Raw genomic sequence first — 23,323 nt, forward strand, 5'->3', positions numbered from 1 at the left:
TCCTACACATTTCCCAAATGCCCGCTCCTGCATAACCATGGCAATGAGCATAACCCGCCTCTCTCCCTCTCTTCCTTTTGAATTTTTTCAGTTTTCTCTCCTTTCTCTATGGCTTGGCACCTTTTAAAATTCCCCGTTTGAGTTCTGTAAGTGACCGTACCCTCTCTCCCCCTGGACTGTTATTTCTTTAACCCCCCCCCCCACCCCCACCTTGAACAGCCCTCTCCCCCAGTTGTTAGTGATGCCCTGGGGGCTGTCTCATGACTGACCCAGGTAGCACTGACACTCTTGCCCCCCCCCCCCCCCCTCCCCACTCCCCCTCACCCCACCCTTGTCTCTCCTCTCAGCTGCACAGTGGCATCCTGCCCCTCCGCCTCTGCCTCCCTCTCTCTAACACCTCCCTTCCTCTGGCTCCCAGAATCGGTACGTCACCCCCCCCCCCCCCATCACTCTTCTCCAATCTTAATAGCAATGCCCCCTGCAGGAAGGGAGCGGTTCTGCGGTCCACCAGCTGATTTGTGGAGCGTTTCCTCCTTTCTTATTCTGTTTTTCCCCATTTTCTTGTCTTACATCATTCCTGGGAAACAGTGTTTTTCTCTAAAGCTTTTATAAAATCCAAAAGGACAGATTTATGATTAGCTTGAGGAGAGCTGACTGCATTACAGGTTGGAGACTGTCAGGAATATTTGGCTGCTATTCACAGATGATGACAGGCTGAGATGTAGGGTTATGTATTTGTCATACAACTGCTCAAAATGTTTTAAAATGTCACATGGGCTGAAGAGGGTTTTGGGGCATCATGCGAAGGGATCCCTGACGATGTCATTAATGCTCATGTCTCTTGCCGTCTGTTTTTGGCCAACGTGGAGTAGATTGTGTACCCAAAGCAGCAAGGAACGGACCGGCTTCACACCCTCTGATCAGCTTGTGAGACGAACCAGGGATGAACCAGGAGGAGTTTAATGCTGGCAGGAAGCAGAGACCCCAGAATCCCCACCCAGTATTACTGACCAGATCTGACACAGGGACGCAAAAGCTGTGACATTTTACGAACTGGAAATAAGGAATGGAATGGGACTACTGCGATTTCCTTAATCTTATTTTGTAAGCGCATTCTTCGCGTCAAAGGCTATGAGCTAAAGTGCAGGCTGCTTATCTCTCTCTCTCTCTCTTTCCACACCTCGCAAAATGACCCCCGTACCGCCCTGGGCAGCCATTAGCTTAAAGCAGGAGGGCGGGGACTTGAAAAGGCCACATGTGGGGAGTGTGGCTTCCGCCGAGCGTGTCACACTGTAAATGCCCCGCCCCCCCAGAGTGGCCCCAGGATCTGACGTCTTTGTGAATGTAGGTGCGATCGCGCTTTTTTTACCCGACCCGAGCTAACGTCCTGGAATTCCCCGCTGGCAGATTTTCTGAATGCGAAAAGTTAATGTTTTATAACATTTTTATTATCGTTAATGTTGTTCTTATGTACTGTTTTAAATTGTAAATAAGAATAATTAATATTTAAAAGGTTTCTTTTTATACAAAAAATGAACTTTTGTTTGGATAAATTAAAAAAAAAAAAAAAAGATTGAAGAAACTAAAGTTTTATGTATAACATTTAAATAAATTTTGTTAATATCTGTAACCTACTCTGAGGATGCGGTGTTGGGCCTGTAAGTCATTGAGTGTTGTGCTGGTGTGTCACAGATAGGTGGAGCTGCTGCGCACTGTGCTAATGAAGACATTCACACATACATACAGCTGAGGCCGAAGCTTGGGGCCTGAGCCCAGGGTCACGCCATTTATCTGACACCCCTGGAGCATTTTGGGGGATTAAGGGCCTTGCCCAAGGGCCCACCGAAGATGGGACTGTTCTGCCGAGGATGGGACCTAAATTGGTGTTCCTCTGTGCAAATCCACTCAGCCACACTCTGCCCACAGGGTTCTGTCCACAATCCAAAGGGGTCTATGTGACCTGTCTGTGTGACCTGTCTGTCTGCCTGACTGGCTGTCTGTCTATCTATGTGACTTTTCTGGTGTCTGGCGTCCTGCACGTGCGTGACCTCCATCTGCGTCCTGTGCGTGCGTGACCTCCGTCTGCATCCTGCGCGTGCTTTACCTCCGTCTGCGTCCTGCGCGGGCGTGACCTCCGTCTGCATCCTGCGCGGGCGTGACCTCCGTCTGCGTCCTGCGCGTGCTTTACTTCCGTCTGCGTCCTGCTCGTGCGTGACCTCCGTCTGCGTCCTGCGCGTGCGTGACCTCCGTCTGCATCCTGCGCGTGCTTTACCTCCGTCTGCATCCTGCGCGGGCGTGACCTCCGTCTGCGTCCTGCGCATGTGTGTGCCCGGTGATGCCTCCTCCGCCTCGTTTGCCAACGTAGGCCCCAGGCTCAGTGTGAGCCTTCGCTGCATGTGTAGAATGACATGAAGCCCCAAGGACACACACACAGACAGACACACGCTAAAGCAACCATGTGACCCCACACCAAACGCACGTCTACATTCACATATTCCACGGGCCGTTTCTCCAACTACAGGCGGCACCTGGCCATAATTACAGATAATTGCCGGCCCCTTGGCCCCCGCCACGCCCGTGATCTCTCTGAAGTGGAAACATGAGCTGGGAGCCACTCTTTACAGGGCCTGTCAGAACCTGGGTGAAGCCTGACAACAAAAGGATGCTTTTAAACACCCCCCCCCCCCCCGTGTGTCCTGCTGGCAGTGGAACAAACCCCCTCCCCCCCATGTTTTTATTATCTTTGAAGAATACTGTCTGGAAACCTCTAGGGGGGTGCGTGTCTGTGTGTTTGTGCTGGTGAAGTAACAGCTCCTATTACATGTAATGAAGACATTGATTCAATTTCCCAAGCTTGATTTATAAATTTATACAGTGCAGGCTACAGGCTGGCCTTGATTAGCAGTTTGTCATTAATCAAGAACAATACCTACATATATTTGTGTACATCGTGCCCCTTTCTAACACTGCTTGCCTTATGCAGGTGACTTTTTAAATCCATGTGTATTGGCACATGGGACTGATAACTGATAATCTTTTTATCAGCAAACAGGATGTGGGGGTCGGGGGGGGAATTATATGGGATGTATGACGTTTCCTTGATTCAAATGTTGGATATCTTTCACATTTGGCGAAAGTTTTTTGCAGTGAAATCTCTCAGCTGCCCACTGCTTTGGGCCGGATTATGGAGAGAAATTGTGGCTTCAGAGCTTGTTCGACCAAAATGAACAGAAATGCTGAAATGTTTGTTGGTTCTAAGCACTTAATATCCGGAGAGTTCTCCTGGTATTTCTGGTCATTTAGAGGCATCACGGTGAGTCAGTGAGGTGGTTGCAGGTTCAGATCCCACCTGCAGTGTGAGGGGTTTTTGTGTGTGGATCCAGCCCTGTCAGCCTTCCACAGTGTCGTGAATTATTTGAAACGCACCTTTGTGATGTCACACAGTCTGCGGGACACTTGACCAGACACTAATCTGTGGGGTCCAGCAACCCAATGTGGTGTTTAAGCAGAGACAGCCTGGTAGCGGGTCACTGCGTGATCGTGGGCATCGTTAGACCCCTTTTACTGCGGCATGTGCCCCAGTAAAATCTCAAGTTCAGCATTCAACAGCAAAATAATTTGCCAGTGCATTCACTTAGACTGATAATACTGCGAAAAGAATGGATGTTTTTTCTACTCCAAAGTGTATCAATGTGGTTTTAACCACAAATAAAGGCAAAGCGCCCATGTTCTGTGTGCATGTCAGCATGCATGTCCTGCAGGTAAGCTGTAACACGCATGCATGGGGGTGATGGAGAGTGGGGGGCCTTCATGTCGAGCGACGCCCCTGCCCAGGACCCTGGCCCAGCACCAGCATGCACCTCTCCACTGGTCACTAATCACTGCCGGCGGGGAGGACAGACAAGACGCCCCTTTTTCATTAATTCATGCTAATCCACATGCCAGGACCCAACACATGAAGACAGGTAACGGGTTTGCTGCCCGTAAACATGGAGGCACCGTCTGCAGAGGGTGAAATGACACCAGTAATGACACTGTCAATATTTTCAGTTTTACAGGTTACAAAAACGGATGGGGGGGGGCATGAACACCTTGTGCCAGTGAATCCAGGCCAAGGTGTGACTTTTGGTTAAGGGGAGGGGTACATTTTTGGTTTTTCTGCCCTCACTGAAGGGTAAGTGCAGAAAACCTGGAATCTGTGGCCCCCTCCTTTGAAGAGGTCAGGTCTCCACCTCTCCCTTTTTATTTCATATGCGAGGATGGATGGATGTACTTGCTTTATGCTTTATTTTAGCATTTTTAATTCGTTTTTTTATAGAATTTCTTCCTTTCTTTCTGAATTCATTTTATATGAACTAAGACCAGCAAAAGCATGCAGATGTAGGTCTGTAAGAGTCCCTGAGCGGCCGTTTGGCGTGACTTACCTGCAGCGACAGTGCAGCAGTTTATAGCCGCCTCTGATGTCCGGTGAGCAGAGACTTTCCAGGCTAGTTTTCTTCACCACAGGATCTAAAGAGGTCAGATAGCCTAGAGATAGACACACGATGACATTTAAACCTGAGCAGGTAGGGTCTTGTGTGCGGGCACATAAAGTTTTTAAAGTTCTCCTGATCTGAGAAAATCGCCTGAAAATAAATACGACTTTGTGTAAAAGATTCAGGGGTCTCTCATGATGTATTTGGCATGTCAAACACAGATAGATTTCATGAGTAATGTTAATATAGAACTACAGATGTCTTGCTCCTTCATTCCGCTGGTCATGGCAATCAATTTTTTATTTTGTTTTTGGGATTTTTTTTTTTATGTGTAATTATTTAGAAGAGTCAAAATATTTACAGGTATTTAAGTATTGCTATAGTTCTGTGACGCCAGCGTCTTCACCTGCAAGAACTTCATATCATGTAAATAGTAATTTATGGCAAAGCACATATATGTTCTGTGAAATGAACACGACAGCATATCTGCGTTTCCGACGCTGGATTCAGACATTTTAGTTGAAGCTGAGATGTTGTTATAGGCTGTGATTTTTAAAAAATGTGGATCAATGGAAACATTTTAAGCTTTTCTGCTAAGAATCTAGTTTTAATTCGCTTTGTGTGCATGTACAATCATAATTATGAAATGAAAGACAAACGCAAGTAAACTTTACTTTTAAATGGTAGCTAGGCAAAGGGAAGATTATATAGACCCAGCGGCTAAGCAGCTGGACTATTTTAATTAAACAAAAATAATTGAAACCGTTAAACAAAAAACAGGGCAAACAAGTTAGTTTTTTCATGAAAAAGATGAACTGCTCTTGTAATTTCTGTGGCGCTTTATCCCATTGAATTGATTAACATGAAAAATCGCAGGCCTTTTCGCTGCTTCGGGTAAAACTAAGTAAAGCATTTTATTATGAAGTAGATGTGACACGCTTGATGGTTTGCTTTTAGGAAATGTAACCTTATAGTTTGACTTTGTTGGCATAGCATTGTGGGCGCTCGGTAGTTTGTGATAATGTGTTTCTAACACAATGAACAACCTTGGCAACACTCCATTTCGTGTCTTGCTTAACTGTCGCTTTACGTTGACTGAGGCATAAATTTTTAACACGCCGCGGGTGGGACAGAGATACACATCAACCGAGCAGAGAAGTGAACATGAAACTCACCTTGGCTCCCTAATCCGAGATACTCGGAACTTCAATGAAAACTTAAATCTCATTTTGCCGCCAAAGTTAAAATAAAGGCAACGCTACACTTCTATCTCCTTTTTAAGTACATTTCATTTAAGTGATGTGATGCATGTTGTGCACGATACCGTGATAAAACTGTGATAAAAAGAAATTCTGCAATACGACACTTCTGGGGATTAATAAAACATCAGTGGTGGCTTCTTGGCCGATCACCTGATCCAGTTTCAGCTGTATAAGTGCTGAAAGGCACATAATTTCTTTGTGCATGCCCTGGCTTTGATTGAAACGGAGAAAAGGAGTGGAGGAAGGCAGTATGTGAAAACCGCAGAAAGGCGGACTGCCACCGCAGCGCACAGCGGGCGGATGGACGCGGCGCCCCGGGACGGACAGCCTGTAAGCACCATGGACAGCGCTCCGGGTCTCGCCCGGGTGATCATTGAAATGCGTAACGAAATCCAGAAACTGGAGTCTGAGAACAGGGCACTGCGGGGGAAGCTGGATCAAAGGCCGGCCGAAGTAAACTCGGGGCCGCATGCATGCCAGCACAGGATGGCAACGATAGACAGGGCGTCCCAAGCCAGCTTAAGGCGAAATGCGTCCGCCCCCGCACTGGAGGGACAGTATCAGGATGCAAATGGTATTATTCAATTATAACTTTCTGACGTTCTATATAAATTTATACAGATATTTTCCCGAATTGCAGTCAGGTAAATGAGTTGTCTTCTATCTCACAATTCTTTACCTGTTTAATTGTCAGATAACATTATAATGACAGTGCGAAGATATTCCATCTCGACCGATATTCGTAACGCCTCCCGAAGGGCTGACAGCAAAGGGACGGCGCACCGGGACACGGAGTCCCTGCACCCGGACAGGCTCCGGGAAGGAGTCCGCGGGAAGGCGCCGGCGGTGACTCTTAACCTGCCGCGGGACGAGAGCAGCAGCTTAACCAGAGAGGAGCTGAACAACAAGCGCTCTCTGCACGACTACGTCCACAAAAACAGGTTGGTCGCACTCGGCATGTTTACTTTATAACTTAATATTCTGATTCTGGTTTTTTGTCATCTTCCGGATAATTTTTAAAACACCATTAAGATGGATATCAGAAGGTTTGCATCTGTCACAGAAGTCACTAATAAATGTGTTTTTTATTCTTGATATTTAATTGCAATATAACACACTATAAATCGATGTACTGGTTCATAGCAGTTTCTCAACCCGTCCTGCAGACAGTCCGTATTTTTTCTCCCTCCCAGCTGCATTATCTCTGCAGGCATTCAGTGTTCTTGATTTAATGGTTCAGCTGTGCTGGGAGCTGGGAGGGAGCTAAAATGTGGACTGTCTGGAGGTCCCTGAGGACTGGATTGAGAAACACCGATTTACAGTGTTCTTTGTCTTATAATATTATCTACAAAGGAAATACTTGCCATATTATTCTTTCTCTGGTATTTATAGAACAAAAGTCAAAACTGTCACGTTCCTTCTGCCTGTGGAAGACATTTACACAGCCCAACCAGTCTTAAACAGCCACTTAAGCAACCGGACATCGTACAACGTAACTCTGGAAAAAGACTCATGAAGTTAAAGCATAAGGTGAGAGAGCTCTGAGTGTGGCCAAAAAGAGCGGGAGGGTGAATTCGTGGGGGTAGCGTGCACAATTCAGGCGCGGCGCTGGTTACTTTGTTTTAGGTTATCCAGGCAATCGATTGTATCTCAGCTGACTTGGTAACTGATATGTGTCCGACAGCCATCCGCCCAGAGCAGTCTATTTTCCCCCACAAACCCGCCTCCTCCCCGCTGGGGTTGGGTGTCGTGTCAGTCCAATCTGGGTCAGGAGGAGATGGTGGGCAATCGCTCTCAGAGACACTTTGACTTGGGTTTCCCGCCGTGCGGCACCAACCAAATCTGCGGCATTACTTATTTAAGTTGGTCCTCCAAACACATGATAATGAAACAGAATTTATTTTTTTGTGTCTGAATAAAAGTGTATAAGCAGAGACACGTTTCAGTGTGTGTAACGTAAGAACTGTCCACTTCCTTAATCCTTGGGGAATCAAAAACGGCAGTTTAGTGCCAAACAATGTCAGTTACATATCTACAATTTCTAATCATTAATACATGATCACTGAGTTTTGAATTTCTTATTGCACTGTTTTGTACAAATATGTTTTTAAAATGCCTTTAAAAATACATTTTTAAAAATACCTGTCACATTTCATTTTAAAACACCTACTCAACAGATAATACTGTAATTATTCCTATAAATATTACCAAACACATATGGCTTCCTTGGCACATCAAACTGTAGACAGTAGTGCTGTCTGCCATGTTCAGTAAAGCTTGACCCTGTGACCCTGACTACTGGGAGACTTAGCAGGCACCTTTACTGACTGTGACTCAGTGGAGGACAGAGACCTGTCATGTCACCCCACCCCACCGTGTTCACCATGTCCCCGAACAGGCAGTACTGCGGCATCTTTTCTCCCACCATGTCCCCTAACACCGGCCCGCTGTGGACACCCACAGGGATCTGCGGGCCAGGGAGAGGCAGGGAGTGGACGTGAAAAGCCGCACGGGTGCATTATGGGAAATTAGCTCCTCTCTCTCTCTGATCACCCTGCGTACGGAACAGCTGTACACTCCCGTCTGCATCTTTGCTTCATTCCTGAGCTGTGTTCATATCATGCTTTTCACATGGATGGTTAACAAGCACGGCCATTACCAGATCTATTGGTTTGTGTGTGGGGGGTTGGGGGGAGATTTCATTAATTCAATTATAATTCATCCAGTTACAATACAGTACCAAGTACATTGACTTTAGCAATACCATTGTTTGTTGGTTAATCTATGGGAGAGGAGTGCTGTTGAGTAACTGAGATGAGCTGGGTCTGATTGGATTTAAGGATGTGATGGTGAGCGTACTCACATCACTGAGCATGTTACACCAAGAGCATGTTGTTATAGTAACCCAGACAGAAGATAACCCCCCCCCGTGATGGGGTTGGTGACGTCCTGGGCAGCGATGACCATACCCAAGGCTGCCCCACCCACAACCATGTTGGCATCACCAATTGTCACCACCTAGAAAACTGGCATGAGGAGAACGTTGAATCCATCCATCTACTTTCTGTCCCACTTCTCCAGTTTAGATTTGTAATACTTCCAACCCCATTTCTACCCCCCTCCGCCCCCCACCCCAGACCCGTGTCTTCACCTGTGTTCCCTTGATTAAGCTTCTCCTGGATTACTGATCCATTTCCCATTCACAGCCAGAAGGGCTGTATGAATGACCTGTATCGTACTTCGCTGTGCTGATACGCTGTGGACACACAGTGAAAGAAAACACCTCCAGCACCTTGTAGTCATCGTACACGGTGGTCAGCCTGTCAAGCTTCAGGGACATGGAGTTGAGCATGATGACTATCTGGATGGGTTTCCACGCAGAGCGGATGCTGGTGAAGGTCATCACGGCGCTGAAGAGGATGGTCCACTCCTTAAATTCACCTGGAGGGAGAACAATGTAAGAGCATCAGGAACATGCATGCTCACACAAACAAAAGTGAGACGGTAATCATCACAGTGGATTTCCCTCACCTGCCTCCACTCTCTTGCCCTCCTTCAGCTGATTGGCCACGTGTTTGGGCAGCATGGCATACAGCTGGGCCTCTGTCTTATTCCCCTCCTCCTCCAGGTGGCGGTAGAGCCGGCAAAGCTCCTCTTTTGCGCTCCAGTTGGCTGGAGAGCTCAGTCTCGGCCAGGTGCTAGTGGATGAGCAGGATGAGGTCGTGCATGGCTTTGTGCGGCGCGATGTCCGAGGTGTGCATGCGGCACTCCTGCGGCTCCTGGGGGCTGCGGAGCAGTGTGGGAAGCCTGATACTGCACGCACTGCAGTGGCTCCATCCACATCATCCACATCATCAGCAGGCAGTGGTGGCTTAATGGTTAAGGGAAGTGCACTAATAATTGAAAGGTTGCTGGTTCGAATCCCCAACCAGCAAGGCACCACTGAGGTACCATGAGCAAGGTACCGTCCCCAAGCACTGCTCCCCGGGCGCTGAATTAGCTGCCCATTGCTATGTCACGATGTCACATATGGGTTAAATGCAGAGGACACATTTCGTCGTTGTGCACTGTGTGCTGTGGTGTGTCAACAATGACAATTAATCACTAAATTATAAGTGATGGGGGGGTGCAGGGCGTGTAAAGAGAAAAATATACGTTACGAAAACCTGACTACATTGCCCGAGGCACTTTCTGTCCCCTCTGCTCTCCCAGCGATGGACGGGTTGGACGAGTCAGGGATTGTCAGCCCTAATGAAAGCCAATGAAGTGACATAGTGTAAAGCAGACAGCAGCCGACAGGACATGTTAATCCCTCCCCAAGGTATCTCGAATGAGCAAAGGAATTGCAGCAGCCACAGGAATCCCCTAAATCAAATTCTGTGATTGGTTGCCTTACGCTGGGCCTCAAACACCAGTATAAACTGGCTATTTAACCGAAGGCAGGCAACCCTGCTCAAAGGTACAACTGAAATTAACATTTTGGTGCTGCCCATTGTCTTATATTGACTTGTGCTCGTAAATCTTAGCCTGCTGCTGAAGTCTATTGGGTGGCTGGTTATCCAGATCAGCAAACAGCGGCAGGTAAAATAAAATCTCTCCCTCTCCTCCTGTCTGTGCAACCCCCCGTCTCTCTTTCTCGCAGTCTTCACACATGGTCTCTCTCCATCTGCCTGTCTTTCCCTCCTTCACCCCCCCCCCCCCCTCTTCCCTGCCCTCCCATGCTCCCTGACTCCGCACCCCCCCCCCTCCGCCGGTGCTACTCCGGAGTTCCAGTGTGGGTCCGCCTCTCCACGACTATGGTATCATCTCCTGCTGGGCCTGCAGCATGAAGTGGCTGTTGATGAACTTCCTGATGCCGCAGACCGGATGCAGAAGCACTGGTCCAGCTGGATCTGCATGCTCTGCAGCCCGGGGACGATCCTCTGGATGTTCACTCCTGCCTGCTTCACACGGAGCTGAAGTTTTGTAATGAAAGTGTTGTAAATGCTTTGTTTTTTTAACCAATACTCTATAAATGATAGTATTGCACTTGCATAGTGAGTCAGGAATATCACATTTCTATTGCTATATAGTTAATGGACAAAGTACTTAATCTGAACAACTGCAGTGAAATACCCAGCTGTATAACAAATAAAAAATGTGTTTTTTTGATGAAAGCATCAGCTATGACAGTATATATAAATGTAGCGCCTTTCAGCAGGGCCTTATGTGTGTCTGTGTTGCATCTCTTGTGCTTAACTGACGATGTAGACTCTCCCTCTTTGTTAAACACGATGTGGAAGGGAAAGGCATTGGGAAAAGTGTTCAGATCGATGCAGAGAGTCTTGGGATAGACTGGCTGAAACCCCCTCAGCAGCTTGCCTGGCACAAAACAAAAAGCCCATGTAGCAATTTAAACATGCATCTACACTGCAGAAAACTGTTTTTGTCCATGACTCCTGAAGCTGACACGTTAAATTATGACAGCGGGATAAATGAATAATAATGACAAAATAATGACAATGACGCCCCCTGCTGGAGGGCCGATATGTAACTTTCTATCTAAAAAATAATAAATATTTTTGGTTTTGTAGAGAAAAATATAAATAAAACACCTAAATTTAATTCACCTAGGATTTTTGTTTCATATTGGATAATTGATCCATCATATTTTCCCCCGCCTCGATGATATTAGTATCAGATAAAAACGGCGGGTAAATATCGACATATGAACCATATTAGTCAGACAATGAGTTAACTGCAAATTTTTCCATATATGACACAGTACATTGTAAACGAAATTGCGGATAAAATTGGTTTCGTAACACTGTGACTTTACGTAGGCTGGCAAGTCGGCGCCCTAGGCGTTTGCCTGTATTTGTGACCTGTGTTTCACAACCTGTATATATATTCCGGAAGCCCTGATTTATGTGCCGAAACATGCCTTTATAAAATCATGAAGTGCATGGTTAGGTTCGCCGGAAAAGCCCTCAAACGATATGCAGACGCAACAACAGTAGGCCTAAATGGAAATGTTTGTGAGCCCGTACTACTGTTATATATATTATTTTTCACGTGTTCATAATCTAATAAGATTTAGGCCTAGTATGATTATTATATTTAATAAGCATCAAAGAATTGCAAAATGACTAAATCCATACATCTTCCGACCGCTTATTCTGGTCAGGGTCGTGTGCTAATAGTAAAACAATACAACAATAGCGAAAAGTATTATTGTAATAGTGAAAATAGTACATTCAAATATTTAGCAGATATTTTTTGTCCAAAGTGGCGTACATTCGAGACAAATAACACAATGCAAATATTCAGGTCCAATTGTAAGCAGTCTTGGAGCAGGAGATAACAAACAGCTACACAACTACACATATAACTATAAACAAAGTAAGAACCTAATAAAACTACTTAAAGGATACTAAGTGTAACACAGGAGCATTCAAAGAACAGTCAATAGACAACGTTTTGGGTTTGTTACACCCAAAACGAGCTTATGTACTTCCTGGTAGATCTTTTTTTAGTAAATTCTCTTTTTAAATTTGCCATATATTTGTTTTTCATCAGTTGACATTAGTTTAAATGAGTTGCGTAAAAGTAGCAAATCAGTTCCATCGGCTCTGTTGTAATTCCGTTTTCAGACTTAATTTGCACGTCTGTAATCTATAATGTCGCGTGATTTTCTACTGTCGCACATGCGTACTGGGCGCTCGGTCGGCCGCCATCACTGTGCATAGACATCCAGGGTAGGTGGAAGGGAGCTGAGAACGACAATAGCAGCCTGCGCCCAGGGATTCAGCCCCGCGAGTGTCGTCGAGGGGGGTTCAGCGGCACAGACAGCCTGACGCCATCCGCAGTTTTAATGTAAATACCAGAAGCGCCAAACATGTCCAACCTCAGCAAAGGCGGAACCAAAAAGGACACCAAGATGAGGATACGGGCCTTTCCTGTGAGTACTGTCCGGGGACGCGGCGCTAGCGCTCGTGCGCCAGCGTCTACCAGTGCCGAGGACTGGAGTGGGCCCGTCCCATTGAGGCCTTTTGTCCAGTAAACATTAGTCTTTTTATGTCGGGGGAGTTTGGTTGGCCCCCGGCTCCTGGGCGCCTGAGTTCTGGTTGTTTGTAGTTCAGTTCCCCGTCATAGCAGCTCCCTGTGTTTGCTGTCTAGCCGGAGAGCTGACTGTCACTTGTTGGCTGCCTCAACCTGGTTGTTCCGTCGTTCGTCACCTTATTTTGATCTGTCTCCGAGCCATAAAGCCTGGTTAGCGGACCGACTACTGGTTGTGAATGGTCTCGCTCACTTGTCTCTCCACCACCGTCCCGGAGGTTTATGACCTGTTCATACACGCGAGTCCATTATTTGGGGTTAGGGCTGAATACGATTTATCCTTGAATGAAAATTTATTTAGTTATGGATAGATGAGGCCAGGGGTTTCGAGAGGACCTTGAGCTGTTGCCCAGGAATGTCGAACCAGTATTTCAGACGGAAGTCCTCCAGCTGGTGGTGCAGACAGATCCAGTAATCTGCAAGCGACATTGTTCATTTCCATTTGGAAAAAACAAGGAAGTGTTCAGACTGCGCCACCTTTCTCCAGTAATTAGAAATCAGTACTTAAATGATCCTGCACCACCTACAGTAAAGCAGTGTGGTAATCCGTTTTGTGCAGATTCTATTTTGCTATATCATTCTGAAGTCCTCCCAGACAAATCTGTCTGACAGATTGTACCATGTAACATCACTACTACAAGTATTTCAGATGTAAGCATGTGCTTTTTTTTTTTTTTTTACTGTAATATATCATTTAAATCGTGAACGATGAATCTTTAATCTGCAGTTTGCTGGTTTTTTTTCCATGGTTCGATTCATTCATTGGCCTGTCAGATTCCATCAGAAGTGGTGCTTCACTCAGAGAGCGGCCCTTTTGTAGTCCTGCAAATTCTTTATATACCACACTCCAAACACAGCTCCTCGAAACCCAAATAAACATGACAATAGCACAGCAGGGAAATATCATAGTATTTCACACACCGCACACATTCAGTCACGCTTATGCTGGAGACTTTCATAATTATGCCGTCACTGCTGTCTGATATTTCAGTTACTTTGTTTTCAGGCTCTAGCGGATGACATGTTTTTGTAACCTAGGTTAATGCAGTTATATGCTTCCTTGTCAGTTAAGTATGACTTTATCAAAAAGCCTGTTTTATCAATGGCAACCTATTATTTTTTATTGCAAGTTGTGTTCTCATCCATCATAGTGAAGCTGAGACCCACAAAGTTTTTCCTAGTAATTACGTTTGTCAGAATACTTGTTCTCTTCTGTTCTTCATCTCCTGCTTTGAATACAGCTGTGTTATTGGTTGTAAGCTGATTTTGATGGAAGTATTGGTGGGTCAGCAGAATAAAAAACGTACTAGAATGTTATCCATTATTATTCCAGCCCAATGCCGGTGGCTCGCTCTGACTGTACATGCTGCATGTCCAGCTGATACGCCCCCTACAGGCCTTTATTCTTCAGCAGAGAAGCTGCTCACTCGTCTGCCTGCTTGTCAGAATATTTACTCCCAGTCTGTGCTTTTTGTCATCGAGGTACAAAGGCTGTTTACTAAAAGGCTTCATCTATACCTTCCTATTTTGGTGGTCTACTAACTCCTGTTTCTAAATACAACAGATTTCTAAGCAAAGGGTGTCATCGTTTAGACTTGGATTTTCTGATCTAGTAAGGTAGATTTTAGCAGTCCTTTGGTCCTCCCAACTGCAGGCAAGGAAATCTAAATTTCATGCTGTAATGGGAGGAGTTTAAAAGGCAGTAGCTTCCTTTGCTCCCTCCCCCCTCAAGCCCTAACGCTAACCCTAAGCGTAACACCTGTGTCCCATGGTTTTGGTACATTTTGTTTGAAGACCTCGTCCTGTTTGCAGAGACGCACCTTTCCCTCAGTACAGTCTTCTCTATCTCATTGTTTCTGTCTCTGTTTAGTTCACTTAGATCAATATGCAAATTTTTGTCCCTGTTAGTAAAAGACCTTCTGTTGTAAGACATTCGGGCTGCATGATATCACATCTCGTTATAATGACAAATATACGGCGCATGCTCCCTAATCACCAGGCTTTATAGTATTATATGAACGTTTAATTACACCCACAGTTTGGTGTGTATTTTGTGCTTACATCATCTCTGGTTCTCTGTGATGTCACTGCTCATTTGACTTTCATTTTACTGGGCAGAGCCAGGCTGTTTGGCCTTATAAAACAAATACGTCTGAGGAATAGGTGCCACCCAGTAGGCAGTAAATAATCCTACTCTGCAAAGTGCTGTGATGTCGTAGTGGACGCCTTGGAAGGCTTGGTCTCTTGAACCATATTGCTTCAATAACAGCCACGCCTGATATTGTTTTCGCCTTGATACAATAATCTGTATCTTTTCTGTAATTGAGACACGCTGTACGTGTCTCTGGTTGTGAGTTCAGAAGTTAAGAACATAGGGAAAGGTCACAGATTTTTTTTAATTAAGTAAATGTATGTAAAAATAAATTATGGACAGCTGTATGTCTGGCAGCGCTATGCTACCTAGCGTGCATTGTGCACTGTCCAAGTTGCCTTGGGAAAGTACTGTACCATATGACAGCATGATCCTTCCAGCCTCTCACGCATCTCCCAATTTTATCATCACACCTAAAAGTTGGTGCATTTGTCCTTTCCTGACGTGTCCATTTTGACGTACAGCCTATCTTTTGGAACAGAACTCAGTCCTACGTCAGGGACAGTCTGTACTGTTTGGATATTTCCACTGACCAGCACTGCAATAGACTCTTTATTCATATCACAGGACTCTACAGTCACTTCAGTGAATCTTTACCTGTAGCCAAGCAGTGGGATTGATGTTTCACGTTTATCATCTTGTTTATCAACACCAGTTACCAATGAGAATCAATAGAAGGGCAACTTGGTTGTAGTCAGAATATTGTGAGGGACCTTTGAACGCTTAATTCATATCTGTATTTTTTGAGACCTTCAGGTATATGGATAATGTGCAAAATATCTGACATTTTGCGTATAAATATTCAAGAAATGTGCAAAAAATGATGTTGCCTTTCCTAATCCAGATGACGATGGATGAAAAATATGTCAACAACATCTGGGACCTTCTGAAGAACGCCATTCAGGAGATCCAGCGGAAGAACAACAGCGGCCTGAGCTTTGAGGAGCTGTACAGGAACGCCTACACCATGGTGCTCCACAAGCATGGCGAGAAGCTCTACACAGGTCTCCGAGAAGTCGTCACGGAGCACCTCATCCACAAAGTAGGGAGATGTTGCCTCATGGTCGTAGACACAAGCCCCGTGGGGGGCACCGTGGTGAAGACTATAGATTTTGCCTTCCGACTTTTACTTGTGAGCATATTGTGTTCTGCGAGTTTGGAGCATATGGCTAAAGTACCTGCGGGCAGGTTCATACCTTTACCCTTAAGTCTTTAAATTGCTCCACCGAATTCAACTAAAACCTTCACCACCTGTCTTGCACCTTCACGCCCACCGGTCTTTCAGACCAGGTTCCCAGTTTCCCCAGCAGTAATGAAGAAGCTGTCTGTTGGTACAGCATCTCTCTTCTGAGAAATCTTACTGCCTCTTGACTCTTCTTTCCCTGTGTTGGCAGATCTATCAGTAAATGCGACATAGAAAACGGTACAAGCATAAAAAAACTCTATCTGCTCCCCCTCCTTACAGGTCCGGGATGACGTCTTAAATTCACTGAACAACAACTTCTTGCAAACATTGAACCAAGCCTGGAATGACCACCAGACAGCGATGGTAATGATTAGGGACATACTGATGTACATGGTGAGTGCTGTCCTTTGATTGTTTCACACACACCCCCCCCCCCATATGACATATAAAACAGCTTTCTTCTGAAGGCATTGCGAGTCTCTGCCCTTTGTACTGTGCCACCCTGTTTCTTTTTCGTTACTGGGGTTTACAGGATACTCAGGCAGATTAGGATAACACCATCAAGTTACTTTTTTTTTTTTATAGTGTCCAGATACCTATCTTTCTACGCATAGTGTAAGAACTGATTATGCACCCTGTCATGGTGGTTTTCTTTGGTAGTGTTGGTGGGGTGAGGAGGGGGTTTATTTATGTTTTTGAGAAAATGTTTCTCCCTGGGGGACTATGGCACAATACTCCCACCACCAGAGTTCTGTTCCATGGTGTTCTAGAAACCATATCAAAGACCCACTGTTGCCTTCTGTGGTTGGGTTTGGCAGCCGGCAACCAGGGGAGGCCCCCAGTGGGAAGGGACACGGGAACTAGCAAAAGAACCTCCGTTTTGGGCATTTTAACTGCGAAGGTGCCGTTTACCTTAATGAATGAGCGAACGGTGGAAACACAGTCGCCACATTAGCTGTCACGTCACCTTCTACCAGCCGTTAATGCTTCTCTTTTAGTGGAGCAAGTACGTTATCCAATGGCCCAACTGCCGGACACCATGCAAAGATGCAAAGTTATGACTTTGCTTGTAAGTGTCACTGTGCACATTACTTTGATGACGATGATTTACTGTGGTGGAGGAGTCCTGTGGATTTAATGACCTCAGACTTGCCAATGGTCCCCCCCCCCCCCCCCCCCCCTTCAGGACCGTGTGTACGTGCAGCAGAACAACGTGGAGAATGTCTACAACCTGGGCCTCATCATCTTCCGGGACCAGGTAGTACGCTATGGCTGCATCCGAGACCACCTGCGGCAAAGCCTGCTGGAGATGATCGCCCGAGAGAGGCGGGGCGAGGTGGTGGACAGGTACGGCTGGCTGGTGAGCTCAGCCTAGGGCGGGGAACGCGATGAGCTGGCAAGGCAGTCCTGCCGCATGTCGTCATTCTCAGTGATGTCATATGCCAGGTATCAAAGGCAGATAAGGGAATATAGCAGGAACAATGGGGACAGGGTTGGTTTGCCAAACATACTATAGACAGTCATCTAGTCTGTCCCTCTTGCTGTCCCACTTATTCATTCTGCCCTTTGTCCTGCACTCTAATATTAGTCATGCTACCTGATTGTCCACTCAGAGACGTTTTAGGGCGCTTCTTATAAATTGTCTGTCTGTAGCATTTATCCAAGAAACATTTTGGGCTACCAGGCATATTCTGGCTTGGTCATATTTCCTCCACTAATAAAAATAGTCTGCAATTTTCGTAAGAGTCTATGAGTAATCAGGTGTTTTGACAGATGATCTGTTTTTTTGCCTTGTCTTTAGGGGAGCGATTCGTAATGCTTGCCAGATGTTGATGATTTTGGGCCTTGAAGGGAGATCTGTTTATGAAGAGGACTTTGAGACCCCATTTTTAGAAATGTCTGCCGAATTCTTCCAGGTAGGTGTGGCTAAAGCGGGGATGTGAGATATAAAGCTTGCATGGAAGTTACTCCGTTGCTTGTAGTCACAGAAGCGCGTTCGACAGGCAGCTTTTTACTGCGGTGATATTTCAGTGCGTTATGGGCCGTCTTGAAGCTCTCCTTTCCATTCAGATGGAGAGCCAGAAGTTCCTGGCTGAGAACAGTGCCAGCGTGTACATAAAGAAGGTGGAAGCCCGGATCATGGAGGAGATGGAACGTGTGATGCACTGCCTGGACAAGACGACGGAGGAGCCCATCGTGAAGGTGGTGGAGCGGGAGCTCATCTCCAAGCACATGAAGACCATCGTGGAGATGGAGAACTCCGGCCTCGTGCATATGTTGAGGAGCAGCAAGACGGAAGGTGTGCATCCTCCACCCCAGCTCCCCCACCCTGTTGCTATGAGAGCCCCAGCTGTTGCTGAGAGACGGGTGCTCTGAGATAACATCAGGAAAATAAGCCCTTTTCATTTTCCATAACATTTCCTGCTCCACAGGTCTTGATTTGAGGGGTGGTTTTGCTTTGCTTTTTGAGTTATTGAGTGTGTTTTCCCGTCCTCACATGTGTACGCCTGCAGACCTGGCCTGTATGTATAAGCTCTTCAGCAGAGTGCCCAATGGCATGAAGACCATGTGTGAGTGCATGAGCTCCTACCTGCGGGAGCAGGGCAAGGCACTAGTGTCCGAGGAGGGCGAAGGGAAGACCCCCGTGGACTACATCCAGGTAGCGCTCTTCGTGTTGCCGTTTTGAGTTTTATGATCATGTACGGTCTCCGTCGGGATTATGAATCTTCCACAACTGGTGATGGTTCTGCAATAATTTGTATCCACTTAGTCGGGGAGCTTAAAATTGAAGTGAATGGTGTGAAACTCACTTTTTAATTTGGGAAATGTTCTTAAAGTAACCAGCCACGTTTACCTCGGTTTTTAAGGGTCTTCTGGACTTGAAGAGTCGCTTTGACAGGTTCCTCCAGGAGTCTTTCAACAATGACCGGCTCTTCAAACAGACCATCGCTGGAGACTTTGAGTACTTCCTTAACCTCAACTCCCGCTCTCCTGAATACCTCTCGCTATTTATTGATGATAAGCTGAAAAAGGGAGTGAAAGGAGTGAGTGAACCGTCCCCGGTGTGTCCCTTCCATTGCACTTTCCCTCCACGGCCTTTGAGGCAGCTGCGTCTGCACAGGGCTGAGTCTTGGAGAAGCTTGCTGGCTGCTGTGCTAATGCTCACTGCTCGCTGACTCCGCAGCTCACAGAGCAGGAGGTGGAGTGCATCCTGGACAAAGCCATGGTCCTCTTCAGGTTCATGCAGGAGAAGGATGTGTTTGAGAGGTACTACAAGCAGCACCTGGCCAGGAGACTCCTCACCAACAAGAGCGTTTCCGACGACTCCGAGAAGAACATGATCTCCAAACTGAAGGTTAGTAGGAACAGTCCAGAAGTTTGATTTGTGACTTATACGTGCAAAACCAAGAGTTACGCTTGGTTCTTTTTAGGAATGTAATTTATGCTGCTTTAGATTTTCATGGGTTGGGAAAAGACTGTAAATGTGATGCTGGTCACCACTTATTTTGGTCTCTCTTTGATTCCAACTCCCACAAACAGACAGAGTGCGGCTGCCAGTTCACGTCGAAACTGGAAGGCATGTTCAGGGATATGAGCATCTCAAACACAACCATGGACGAATTCCGGCAGCACTTGCAGACAACGGGGGTGAGAGAAGTGCCACAGTGCTGAAAAACCTGAGACGCACCTTCCAAACATGCAGGAGTCTCCACTGACTAGCGGAAATGTAAGACCACGTCTGTCTTCTCAGGTGTCCTTGGGTGGTGTTGACCTCACAGTAAGAGTCCTCACGACTGGCTACTGGCCCACACAGTCAGCAACTCCCAAATGCAACATCCCTCCATCTCCTCGGCATGCGTTTGAAGTCTTCAGAAGGTAGGTTCTCCTGCAGGTTTCCATTTTCAGCTCCCTCCTATCCTGCATGGGTGTCCGACTTGCAGTTATTAGATCATGAGCGATTAAAATCTCGCTCTCTCTCGCTCGCTCTCCTATATATATATATCAAAAACTGGTAACACTTTACATTAACTATTAACTGCACCTTTATAATGCATTCATAGAACATTCATAAGCATAAGTACACCTTAACATCCTAACATCCATTAACAGCTTTAATATACATTAATAGCAAACATTACATGATTATATAATTATAATGTTTGTTATTAATGTATAATACAGCTGTTAAGGGATGTTGGGATGTTAAGGTATACGTACATGATGTTTATGAATACTTAATGAATACATTATGAAGGTGTACTGAATGTTTTATGAATGCAATATAAAAGCATTATGAAGGTGCAGTTAATGTAAAGCATTACCAAAAATTTAAATCCTCTCTACAATCTGCCTTTACGGAGAGATTATTAGTAACGTCCTACAGTGCACATTCTATCAGTTGGAGTTTGCAGCTCATACACGCATCTAAAGTTCTCTTGTCATCCAAATCCATTTCAACACACCAATAAACCAGTAATAGCAGACATTAGGTAGTGCCTTGGATTTCTTCCTCTCTCCCAGTCACGTTCTCATCCCAACATGCATTGGGCAACATGACCCCATTGGAGGAGCTGGTCCCTAATTAGGGGAATTAGTTTGGTTCTACTTTTAAGTAATTTACAAGCGAACATGAAAAAGATTCATGATGAGATCGTGGATCGTGATCCTGCCTGAAAAAAATTTGATGTTTTTGTTGCCCGTGTTGCCCACCCCTGTTGGAAAGTGTGCCATCCTGTCTTTCTGTTCACTCCTGTTATTGGCTGCCTTGCCATTACGCTCCATCTCTGTTGGCATGCCCAGGTTCTACTTGGCCAAACACAGCGGGCGACAGCTGACCCTACAGCACCACATGGGCTCGGCAGACTTGAATGCCACGTTCTACGGGCCCGTCAAGAAGGTGAGCTCCTGTCGCTTCTGCTTTGATAGGCGTGTTTGCTGGTCCCTTTACTGATTTCTTATAAATCAAGTTACTGGTTGAGAAGCTGTCATTCGGTTCCTCATGATGGGAGCCACTGAATAAGGACTTAACTTGACAGTGCAGTTCCACCCGACAAGTTCATACTTTTCCCTTTAACACCTTAGATCAAAATAATTTTCTCTTAATCTCTCTCCAGGAGGATGGATCTGAGGTGGGTGTAGGAGGTGCCCAGGTAACAGGCTCCAACACCCGGAAGCACATACTGCAGGTCTCCACCTTCCAGATGACAATACTCATGCTCTTCAACAACAGGGAAAAGTTTACGTTTGAGGTGTGTTGCAGCTGTGACCCAGCCAATAGTCCAGAACACTTTTATAGTTAAAACTGGATCGAGTATCAAATCTCATCCTTGAACGTCCCAAAGACTTCCTGCAGTTGCAACGCAACTCCTTGGTTCCCCCTCCAGGAGATCCAGCAGGAGACTGACATTCCCGAGCGGGAGCTGGTGCGGGCGTTGCAGTCCCTGGCCTGTGGGAAGCCCACGCAGCGCGTCCTCACCAAGGAGCCCAAGTCCAAGGAGATCGAGAACGGCCATGTGTTCAACGTCAATGACCAGTTCACCTCCAAGCTGCACAGAGTGAAGATTCAAACAGGTGCCACGCCGTGTGTCCGTGGGGCCCAGGAGAGCCAAGAACAGCGAGCATGCTTAGCTGACATTATCCAAAGCAGCCTTAATCTTTGTGCAGCTGAATTTTTACCAGAGTACATTGGTAGTACATCAGTGCCCTTCTAAGGGTCTGCAGCAGCAAGTGTCCCCAGCTTTTGAAAGTGGACCCCATAATTAATGTTTGTGTGGCCTGGGGCAGAATCCAAAGCTGACCCCCCCCTTCCCCTGTGTCTTCCCTCCAGTTGTTGCCAAGCAGGGGGAGTCGGACCCTGAGAGGAAGGAGACGCGCCAGAAGGTGGACGACGATCGGAAGCACGAGATCGAGGCCGCCATCGTCCGCATCATGAAGTCGAGAAAGAAGATGCAACACAACGTTCTGGTGGCAGAGGTGAGGGTTAGGAAGGACTTGGAAAGAGGGGGGACATGGCGGGGGGGGGGGACAGCTACACAGGAAAGCGATTGGGATGTTCCTGCATTCTGTGAGGTGGTGCTTTGCAGCCTCCATGAAAATGTCCCAAAGCAGTCTGCTGCGTGCATCCTGGCACGTGGGCATGACCATCTCTGGAGCTCATTATTTTTGTGCCGAAGCCTTGTAGTGCAGATTTCACTGACTTTCAGATGCTCGTGTCCCCTGTCTGGACGGTCGTCCCCTCAGTGCTCCATCTTATCGCGTGTTCTCCCCTCTCTGCCTCCCCCAGGTTACCCAGCAGCTGCGAGCTCGTTTCCTCCCCAGTCCCGTCGTCATTAAGAAGCGAATCGAAGGACTTATTGAGAGAGAGTACTTGGCACGGACCCCTGAGGACCGAAAAGTGTACACTTACGTAGCGTGAGGGACAGTGCCGGACACACTGCCCAAGGAGACCTGCAGAGTTCCTCCGTCCTCCTTGACACTGACCTTTCCCCCCAGTAATGGATGACTTCCTAATTAAGAGAAAATACAAACTGTCTAGTGCAGAATAGCAGTGTAAAAGAGCTCAGCTTCTGCCTGACCTGCCACCATTTTAGATGGTAGGACCCCCCCTATCTCCAGATACATTTTGGTGCAAGATGTGATCGCACAAAGTTTTCTTTCGTTTACCTTGGGTCGGTCGGGGAAGGGGACTAAAAATTGAATAAACGGTGAGTTTCTGTTTAAAGCGAAAAATACTATTTAGACCTTTCTCCCCGATTTTTAGACTTGATGTAAATGTTTCGTGTCAATCAGTAGACGCGGTTTTCGTTGTCGTTTGCAGGGAATGACAGCAGGACGATCTAGCCAACGGACTAAGTCCACTTTTTCTTTTTGGGGCGAATTGTAAATTGTTTTTCTTTTTGGGGGGTGGCGTAGGCTGGAGAAGCAGCGTGCGTATAAATTCTTTTTGATACTGGGTTCTTTTGAGTACAGTTTCCATTTGGTTTATTGTTCTCATTTTCGAAAGGACCGGATAGGAAGGAACCGCGTTTTATTGTGTACAAATTGTAACATAGTTATTGTACTCACTGCTGCAGTGGACTGTACAGGGCCTCGTTTTCATCTTATTAAATGTAGAAAATAGAAAATAAAATGAATTAACCGTGATTTTGTT

General features: G+C 46.2%; 4 protein-coding genes across 13 annotated transcripts in view; 3 read left to right on the top strand and 1 right to left on the bottom strand.

The window, feature by feature from the left end:
• The window catches only part of dock10 (dedicator of cytokinesis 10), a 54,187-nt gene extending 52,553 nt beyond the window's left edge, over nucleotides 1-1,634 (top strand). For 6 of the 9 annotated variants that reach the window (XM_072701751.1, XM_072701752.1, XM_072701749.1 and 3 more), the window contains one exon: nucleotides 348-865. In XM_072701751.1, coding sequence (XP_072557852.1) covers nucleotides 348-515 — 168 coding nt within the window. In that variant the 3' untranslated portion in view covers nucleotides 516-865. The other 3 variants (XR_011983385.1, XM_072701755.1, XR_011983386.1) reach the window with 2 other exon arrangements.
• A 4,374-nt stretch (nucleotides 1,635-6,008) lies between these two features.
• LOC111847149 (putative coiled-coil domain-containing protein 195) lies at nucleotides 6,009-7,335 on the top strand. Its single transcript, XM_023818076.2, has 3 exons — nucleotides 6,009-6,311; nucleotides 6,432-6,678; nucleotides 7,130-7,335. Exons 1-3 carry the CDS (start codon nucleotides 6,038-6,040, stop codon nucleotides 7,251-7,253), a joined length of 645 nt encoding a protein of 214 aa, XP_023673844.2. The 5' UTR covers nucleotides 6,009-6,037; the 3' UTR covers nucleotides 7,254-7,335.
• Nucleotides 7,336-8,881: 1,546 nt separating this feature from the next.
• Nucleotides 8,882-12,349, bottom strand: LOC111847150 (guanylate cyclase soluble subunit beta-2-like). The gene is made up of 3 exons (XM_023818077.2): nucleotides 12,151-12,349; nucleotides 9,269-9,608; nucleotides 8,882-9,178 (listed from the first exon to the last, which is right to left on the bottom strand). Exons 2-3 carry the CDS (start codon nucleotides 9,321-9,323, stop codon nucleotides 8,919-8,921), a joined length of 315 nt encoding a protein of 104 aa, XP_023673845.1. The 5' UTR covers nucleotides 9,324-9,608; nucleotides 12,151-12,349; the 3' UTR covers nucleotides 8,882-8,918.
• A 98-nt stretch (nucleotides 12,350-12,447) lies between these two features.
• LOC111847146 (cullin-3-like) lies at nucleotides 12,448-23,316 on the top strand. Of its 2 annotated transcripts, XM_023818072.2 has the most exons (16): nucleotides 12,448-12,677; nucleotides 15,832-16,029; nucleotides 16,453-16,566; nucleotides 17,360-17,520; nucleotides 17,975-18,089; nucleotides 18,244-18,472; nucleotides 18,687-18,832; nucleotides 19,041-19,217; nucleotides 19,358-19,528; nucleotides 19,714-19,821; nucleotides 19,925-20,049; nucleotides 20,974-21,070; nucleotides 21,288-21,422; nucleotides 21,558-21,744; nucleotides 22,001-22,146; nucleotides 22,457-23,316. In XM_023818072.2, the coding sequence occupies exons 1-16, from the start codon at nucleotides 12,615-12,617 to the stop codon at nucleotides 22,586-22,588; spliced, it is 2,304 nt and encodes a 767-aa protein (XP_023673840.1). In that variant the 5' UTR covers nucleotides 12,448-12,614; the 3' UTR covers nucleotides 22,589-23,316. The 2 variants fall into 2 exon arrangements, with proteins under 2 accessions (XP_023673840.1, XP_023673841.1); XM_023818073.2 differs by lacking the exons at nucleotides 12,448-12,677; nucleotides 15,832-16,029; nucleotides 16,453-16,566 and adding an exon at nucleotides 16,576-17,242.
• Nucleotides 23,317-23,323: the final 7 nt, after the last annotated feature.

The sequence above is a fragment of the Paramormyrops kingsleyae genome, chromosome 17 (genome assembly GCF_048594095.1).
Source record: "Paramormyrops kingsleyae isolate MSU_618 chromosome 17, PKINGS_0.4, whole genome shotgun sequence".
Taxonomy (NCBI): Eukaryota; Metazoa; Chordata; class Actinopteri; order Osteoglossiformes; family Mormyridae; genus Paramormyrops; species Paramormyrops kingsleyae.